The sequence below is a fragment of the Nymphaea colorata genome, chromosome 2, assembly GCF_008831285.2.
Source record: "Nymphaea colorata isolate Beijing-Zhang1983 chromosome 2, ASM883128v2, whole genome shotgun sequence".
Classification (NCBI taxonomy): domain Eukaryota; kingdom Viridiplantae; phylum Streptophyta; class Magnoliopsida; order Nymphaeales; family Nymphaeaceae; genus Nymphaea; species Nymphaea colorata.
The window spans coordinates 15,094,920-15,103,725 of record NC_045139.1 but is presented as its reverse complement, the minus strand read 5'-3'; the positions used below and the strand labels follow the sequence as shown (position 1 = coordinate 15,103,725).

The 8,806-nt window shown below is 39.8% G+C and overlaps 1 protein-coding gene across 3 annotated transcripts; it reads right to left on the bottom strand.

Annotated features, from left to right (window-relative positions):
* Positions 1-3,990, bottom strand: LOC116247198 (transcription factor bHLH68-like). 3 transcript variants are annotated; one of them, XM_031619215.2, is made up of 8 exons: positions 3,559-3,990; positions 2,956-3,277; positions 2,333-2,410; positions 2,153-2,218; positions 1,763-1,828; positions 1,493-1,543; positions 1,320-1,367; positions 1-655 (listed from the first exon to the last, which is right to left on the bottom strand). In XM_031619215.2, exons 1-8 carry the CDS (start codon positions 3,792-3,794, stop codon positions 509-511), a joined length of 1,014 nt encoding a protein of 337 aa, XP_031475075.1. In that variant the 5' UTR covers positions 3,795-3,990; the 3' UTR covers positions 1-508. The 3 variants fall into 3 exon arrangements, with proteins under 3 accessions (XP_031475075.1, XP_031475077.1, XP_031475076.1); XM_031619217.2 differs by having other exon boundaries at positions 3,562-3,990; XM_031619216.2 differs by having other exon boundaries at positions 1-652; positions 3,559-3,988.
* Between the last annotated feature and the right edge of the window lie 4,816 nt (positions 3,991-8,806).

Genomic DNA, 8,806 nt, shown 5'->3' with positions numbered 1-8,806 from the left:
TTACTGAAAATCTAAATGTAATAATGTACTGATGCGGAATTAGATCTTTACAATATGAAGACAAAGACCAGCAAGATCATGAGTCTTTACATTCTCGCATTTTGGTAGGATTATGGAATGAGTTTACAACATTGATTGATGACTCCATCTCGTACCCCAACAAACAATGGCAGAGACGATTCACCAGCAGCTGAAGTATAAGATCTTGATCAGAATGGTCTGCTTGCTTCAAAAGCAAGAAACGCGCCATCCTGATGGTGAGATACACATGCCCCTAATGGATACATATACAATAAAAAAAGCACCAAAGAAATGACTAAGAAAGAAAGAAAGAAAACGACACGGCCTGCAATTAGTGATTGGGATTCCATCAGCTGCAACTTCTGAGCTGCTGAAGGAGCATGTACAGCAGCATGAGGGATCAGCCAGGCTTTTAGTTGATAGATTGACTGCTCATGGTGTTGTACCTTTTCATGAAGCTTCAGCCTGGAAGGCCTGCTGGAAAGGGTCATCGATCGCATTGAAATCCTGCACCCGCTGCTGCTGGCCAAAAGCCAGCTCCATTTTCACTGCCAGCATTTAGAATACGATATACAGGCACGAGACACAAGCCTCTACTCCTCAGGTCCTTCTTCGGCTCATCTGCAACTTTCTGCTAGATAACAAAAGAATAAAAGAAATTCAGGATCTTCTTGCCTTGTGTATCTCTTCATGTGGGCAAGTACTATGAGTGCGTGCCCACGCAGGGATATGTGTATGCGTGCATGCACACAAGTGTGCCACTTGGTTGGTCTTGACTTTTTTGTATTTTTCAGTGTTGAATAGAGCTGCATGTTCCAGTACCATTGCCAAGGAGTTGCCATTTAGGCATGCATTTACTATAGAGGGAAACAAGCGGATCATAGATCAAGAGAAGGGCAAATTGCAGTCCCCTTGGCCATGGTATCGTGACGGTGGCACTTCTGATTTTCTTTCTAAAACGCCAAATATTGCTAGCACTAATGGGGGCTTTGATTTTGGCTTTGATGTGGATTTTCTCCTGAAGCATGACTCGTTAGATCATTAACTGCATTTAAAAGGAAAGGGGGAAGATGATAAAGAAAAGCACATGAGTGGCACCTTTTCTTCGGTCATGAATTCGAACAGTACAGGCAGAGTGAGAGACATAAATATTCTCAATCACATTTTTCAATTTTAACAGAAGAATCAAAGGCTGTAAAGTTCAGCACACTGCTCAATATACATATATATATATATATATGATGGAGTACTCGCAATACAATAATGGTGTTCACATACTTGGATCCAATGAAACTCACCTGATCTGAGTCTTGTGGGCATCCGCAACCTTCTGTCTCACCTTTCACCTGGCAAACGTATACTTAGATGCCTCATAAAAAAATATTAATTTAGTTCTCTCTTCTCTCTCTCTCTCTCTCTCTCTCTCTCTCTCTCAACACGATAGATAACTTGTTCCAAGTTTCAGACTTACAGGATGTGTTAAACTTCCTGGGGCAGTATCCATGTAAGGAGAACTCAAAGCCTGCAAGCCACATGGAGAATATTTAAGCTTCCTGTGCTGACTTCAAGAACTAAAGTTGGGGAATAAATTTTTTCCACTTTCAGTGCGTTCTCTTTGCTTGTTTGGTTCTTTGTTTGTTTGGTTATGTAAGAGAGAGAGAGAGAGAGAGAGAGAGAGAGAGAGCAGATGTTTGTGGTTGGATTGTTCTGTAATGTGTGAAGGACGGGGAAGCATCAGTACCGCTATTTGAGCTTGAAGGAATCTGATGTACCCAATAGCCTCTAGCAATACAGACGCCGTGTCAGTCTGCAAAATGAAACCAACCCATCTTTCAGGACATACCAACAACAGCATGGGGTTAAAAGGAGAACCTTCACAGTTAAAAGCAAACACGTAGAAAAATTAAAACCGAAAACGCAAAGCAGATGACAACTATTTCTTTTTTACAGAAGCAGAATAAACAGTTAGTTTATTGTTTTCCTTTTCTGTTGATCTGATCCAAAAATTTTGCTTTCCTTGATTTCCTCCTCTCTTTTCATCTTTTCCTTTCACTGGACATCTTTTATATATATGTTATTGAATTATCTGGCGGAACTTATAAAGCTTTTAGATCTGAGATTGAGCGAGTACCTTTCCAAAGGGGGAAACAAGTTGGTGTAGTGCTGTTACTCTATCACCCAATTTCACTTTTCTACCCTACAAATCGTAAAGGAATTATATACACAGATTAAATTCCGTACTGTACAGTTTTTAGCAATATAATTCTTAAGATGCTTCTAAAACTCTCTGTTGGAGATGATGACGTCAAACCTTGAAGGAGGATTGTCCTGCGCCTGCGGCCTGGAGTTTAGCCTTCTTCACCGCTGCACCCGTTGCTGAGCTATTGCACTGAAATAGAATGCCAAAGATGAAGCAGGAAACGAAGGTATGTCATTCAATCGTATAAAGCAAACATGTGAAACTGTTTAATGATCGATTGTTGCGACACTAGCTTTTCCTATTAGGTTGTCATTCAAATTGTGTTTAATTAGAGAAAAACGTTCAGCGCGCACATGAAAATGTTAATATGAAAAACTGAAGGTTAGCTTGGCTATTGAAATTCCAGCATAATAACTATATATGCATGAAATATGATTTTCAACGAGACATAAAAATCAAAACTTAATTAGACAACATATCTAGCTAGCTATGGATTGCTTATTAAATTTCAAATTCTTGACCACCTCTTTTCTTTTTTAAATCGATAAGCTCTGGCTAGGCCGACATCCATTAGATTATGCTAAAACTAAAACACCGCAGATGAGGTGTCGAATTCTTGAGCTCAACTTGAGGATTTTAAGTTCGATCTCCTTTCCTGAGGGGTGTACGACGCTCTTGTTGGTGGCATTTTTCGTTTTTCTTTAAATGGTGTAGCAAACGTTTATAGTCTTTACCTCAGGTGATCGATCTGATGAGATCGGTTGTTTCTTTGACTTGCCACTGGAGAAATCAAAAACGTTGCTGCTGTAACTTGTGCAAGAGGTAGGGGAGGAGACGAGATGGCTGATCTGCCGCGAAGAAGACGCTGTTGTCTGCAACACTTGATTGTGATGCTCTTGATGTTGAGAATACACAAAACCACCATTGAGTACCTCGCGTTTCACTTGTGTCATGTATGTGTTTGAGGAGGGAATCGGCACCTGATGTTCCAAATTCTCCGCGGTTCTCTTCATATTGGTGTTTCCGTGGCTTTCATAGTCACCCACCAAACTCCCTCTGAGACACTCCAACAAGATGTTCATTAGAAAAGAGAGATCAAAAAATTAATCTTGCAATCATACTCCAAGAAAACTACCCAATTCACTTCAAAAGTGAGAACAAAGTAATAGTTAACTGCAGAAAGCCATTTAGGACGTAAAGCAAGAAACTGGTTTTTATTATTCTTAAAATCATTGAGCGGAAATAAAATTATCAGAGCTATATCCAGCTAAGACTAGCCAATTTGTGTGTGTGTGTGTGTGTGTGTGTGAGAGAGAGAGAGAGAGAGAGAGAGATACAACAATAATTGGCACCAAGATTCCGGAAACTCTTGGTTGTCATTCCAGGCTGAGGAGCTAAGAAGAAGTGATGGCGGTTGCTGGTAAGGTTGGAACATGGAGGGGGAGGCGTGGAAAGGAATAGGAGTTGATGGTGGGAGAGGAAGAGGCGGAGGGGGGATGGCATTAGGATTCCACTGCCAATAGAGGTTGCCTGTCGCCATCACCGGCGAGGTCTGCCACATCCCACGGTTCATGCCGTAACGAGAGAGCTCTCAGGTGCCGTGTGAACCTGCAGGTTTCCCTCAGCTTCTTCCGTTCTTCTTCTTGCTGCTTCTCTTTTGGTTGGACGGGATGAAGATGAAGACTCCAATTCTTTGTTTGTGTGAGCGAAATAGCCAACTGAAATTTGTTGTTATTATTATGGTTATCACTTTTGGCTTTGAATTTTCTAATCTCTCTCTCTCTCTCCCCCCTCACTCTTCTTTTCGTTCAGCTTTTGCTTTCACGAAAAAAGTGAGCACGGAAAAGGTGGTGACAGTGTTCCCAGAACCAAAGGAAAAAAAAAATGGCATAGTTCAAAAAAGTATAAGATCAGAAGGGTTAGGGATTTACATCACTGTCATTTTCTTTAACACCAAACCCCACAGAAGTTTGTTCATGGAGAGTTTTTCATTTGCAGACATCGTGAGAACAGTACTCTGTCTAGAACGCCTTAATTAACGTGTCTTATATTTTCCGAATTTCAAGTTCTTTAACTTTACGTGTTTAATTGAAGCAAAAGTCTTGTTTTCTCCTTCCTTTTATTTTTTCTTTTTACACAATGAACTTCCTTAGTTGCTGAAGACACATACACAAAGCACAATCTGCATGCATGCATACACACACATAGACATATCTTTCTTTCATGAAAAAGTTCCAGAAAACAAACTAACGAAGTCCCAAAAAAAAAAAAAAGCACATGTCGGGTCTTCGACTAGATAGAGAATTCAGGTTCCTGATCTGTCATTAAACGGATGAATCTTGGTGGGATCGGTCGGACCCCACCGGCCGGAAATTGCAGATCTGAGAAAGGTGGGAGCCATGCTAGCACAAGATGGTTTGACATCCCCCCCCCATGTGTCATCATTGCGTTGCATTGACATACAAGAAAAAGGAAGGAAGAATGTGGGAATGATCAGCACAGGCACTCATTATCAGTCATCACTATCAAAGGTGGAAGGTGGGAAGTTCAGTTTGAATTTGCCCAGGAAATATTTGGCAGCAGCCTCTCTTCTTTCTTCCGTTTTTCTCTTTAGTTTTCTTCCCTTTCCCTTTCAATCGGTTTGCCTAATCTGACACCGAACTCATCCCCTTTTCTGCACCTGTTCTTGGGACCAGCGTAGAAAGAAACAGTACAGACGCCATCACATATATCTATTTATCAGCCATTGCTACTTTGAGAAGCATGCTTGCTTCTTTACTTAATTGCTTTCCTTTCATCTCAAGCGCCTACTAAGTCTGTTGAGACATTGGTTTCAAGGCATAACATAGTTGGTCGAACCATGTGACCTTCAATGTAATTACATTGTCCATATCCAGACTATTTACATTTGTAGCTGATTTGCTTCTATCAACCATGTGAACACGCAAAATATACGCAAGAGTTGGGCATTAATTAGCAGTAAACTAATGCAACTTGGCCAATCAAAGAAAGCTCAGTAGGAGAGTAATCAGTGAGCTCATCACAGATCATCCATGTGGGCCACCAGTTTAAACTACTCTTAGGGGAAAATGTATATAATAATATGCTAACTAGTTTCAATTCCCAAGAATACGTAATCAATGTTGTTGTGAATCCCGGTTTCTATCCCGTATCGGGAAATTGAAAGAAAAGAGAAAAAAAAATCAATGAGAGGCGACATTAGGCCTCATAGAGCGTAGACAGACGGCCGATACGATGAGTATCGGTCCGGACACCGATACACACGCACAACTGCAGCTTTTGGGCATGTCTCCCGCTAGACCTCCCCTCTTGCCTATATATGTATTTAGCTTGCTTGTCTTCTCTTTCTTTTCTTTCAGATGTCTTTATGGGTTGTCTTTCTCTTTCACTTATTCACCTACCCCTCTTATTCTTCTCTCTCTCTCTCTCTCTCCCTCTCTCTCAATCAAAGTGATAGCAGAAGCAGTGGTAATATTATTCGCTTTCTTACTTTCTTGTTGCTTTTTTGATTTGCTTCATTGCTCCTTCCAAAAGCAAGGCAGATATTTTTTTAGCAAATCTTGGAAGCTCAAAGCTATGCAGCCAGAGCTTTTGGAAGGACAAGAAACATTTTCATACATTATTTTCTGATGAAAGCCGTTCGCAAATTAATGAGCACTACCCATAACCCAGGTTTTCTTGGAAAACGTTTACCACTTTTTTGTGGGAAAAATAGTTTTCTTCTTCCCACGGGAGTGAAAATTTCATCTATTGACGTTACTAGCCTACCAACAAGGTGTTAGCATTCCCGCAATAGGACTTGTCCCAATTGGACTTTAGGACTTTATAATGCAGAAAGCATGTCTGTCGGTGATATGAGATACTCACGAATGTCAAAATCAGGTTCAATATAATCGTTCCCCAAAACGATCGTTCCCAAAAGGTGGTTGTGAGTGTTTCATGAATCTGACTTAAATTTAGGGCAGATTCATAAAACATATGTTTTATTGCTCCAAAAAATTGGAGCAATCTTTAACACAGATTCACGAAGCATTCATGGTACTGTTCCTTTTGCCGAACGACCTCAAATTGTAACCAGTACTGCCTTGTAGCTAATATGAATTTGTACACATTAGATAGTTTTGCATTAAAACAGAGACAAAATTATAAGTTCATCTTTGTATATGGGTCAATATATAGAGCCTAATTGGCCACTATAAGCCGTTTTCACTTACATGAAGCCTTTATAAGCCCATAGTATAAGAGGGCAGTTCTCTTATTACACATGTTGTAAGAATGTCACGTTTTTGTTTCAGAAAACATGGTGTTATTATATCTAGTGTTTGATTATTGGAACTATAAACAGCATTTATAAGTACATCATGATTTTTAAAACAAGAATATATTGTTCTTGAATCATGTATTTTAAGAACATGAGTTACAAGAAAACAATAACTCTGCTGGATGATGCAAACGAAAGTTATGAAGAAGGGGGGAAAGTGGAGTTGTCTCCCCAGAATAAAGCATTACAGACGTACTCATTTGACCTTGGTGTTCAATGAACTCGAACCCACCTTAGCCAAGTTGAGCCCAGGCACAGTCCCGAAACCGGCCCGGCCAACACCATGTTTGAATTTTTCGGCACATTTACAAGCCAACAATGACAAACAAGAATATTGAAAAAGGAAAAGGAAATTTAAACGGTACAAAAAAAAAAAAAAAACAAGTGCATGTCTGAGATGTATATAATTTTTTTCCTTTTTATTTGATTTAAGATTTGAAAAATAATTTGGAGTTATAAACTACTGATCCCAAAGTTACTTTAATTAGCACAATAATAGCAAGAAGCTTCCCGCATCATGTCTACTCTCTTTCTTTAGTTATAGAAAAGCTTATGACCTAATAATTTTTTGTTATGAAAGGAACTAAAGTTGGTGATCATGTCCCCATCTCCTGTTATGATAAGCTACTACAGTGACTATCTAAAGGTCATTATTTTTGGCAGCAAGGATGGTTCAGAAACCTTAGAGAATAAAGTATCTGATAAAGTATGTGCCTTTTGAAACAGTACCGACAGTGTTCCATGATTCCTGAATGACCTATAATACAAAAAGAAAAACAAGTAGGAGAATTAAAGCAACTCTTCCGGTAGATTCATTTAACACAATTATCTACTTCTAGCGCTGCCGGTATTAATATTGCAAAATTTCTAATAAAAAACATAATAGATTTGGTTGTTGGCACATAGTGAGAACGAAGGTCAAGCATGCGACAGAAGCGCCTTTGGATCACCTTGCTTTTATTGTTCAATTGAAAAAAATCTGTCCATTAAAGTAGTTTGATTGGCTTTTAGTTTTCAGAATTGTAATGTGTTTGACTGGTATGGGAGAACATATAAGACAAGGAGTTATGGCTCAATACAAAAGGTGGACGAGAACATCCCTTGTCTCTTACGTTCCGTCTAAGATGTTCTAGTCCACTCATTCAAACACCCTCTAAAATGAAGCTTTTAGGCTGACGTTCCGTCTAAGATGTTCTAGTCCACTCATTCAAACACCCTCTAAAATGAAGCTTTTAGGCTGCCGAAGGGTTTACCTGCCTTCATTCCTGTAGCAAGAGTGGTTATAAGAGCATCTAGCTTAGCCTTGTAGCAAGGATCACTTAGCCTTGTAGCAAGGATGGCGTTTTCTATGTATAAGTGAAGTTTTGAGCTTGGGATGTTTTGGGCGTCAGGTACTGGGCACCCGTCGGGTACCCGGTACTTGGCCCGATCGGGTTTGGGCCTGGGCCCAGGCCCAAAAAAAACCAGCTGGGGTCGGTTTGATGGGGACCGATTAGGCTTGATTCTTTTTTTTTTTAATTTCTTATTATTTTTATTTAATATAATATATATTTTATTATTAAATATATACTTTATATTCAATTTTTTATTTTATATTTTAAAACTATTTTTTATTTTAGTCGGGCTGGGCCGGACCCAGGCTCGAGTATCAAGCGTCGGGTCGACCCAAGCCCGACTCTTATTTGGCTGGGCGGGCCCAATGCCCAGGTGTACTCTTGACTTGCCGAGACTTAAAAGGTGTTTTCACCTGCCAAGTGGAGCTTTTTATTCCCTACAAGGAAAAAAAATGAAAATAAAAGCACTCTGTTCTTATAACATCATTATTTGATTTTTGCTTTGGGAAATGATATAAGAACGAACTGAAATCAAGTCATAGTGCTGCGATCTAACCATATGTAGGTTCAGGTGAATGGAAGATAATCCACCGTTCGACCGAGAGGCTGAAGCTTCTCCTTCTTTTCCATACTCTCGGTGGTCAATGGCTAATTTAAGACCTAGGTAGTCATACGGTACACCCTTAAACTCAAGTGTCACGCATGTCATTGTTTGAAGTTTAGAAGAGTAGCACGGACAAGAATCAAACTAAGGATGCATCAATAAAACGCCACTCAAGCCGACCAGTTTTCGGTGATGTGCTTGGCAATCTATTGAAAAGGTATACTATGGTACACTCCATGCCTCCTTGAAAACCTTTCAGCAGCAGCACTGGAACGCCACTCATTTATGGTGTCTTGAAAACATTC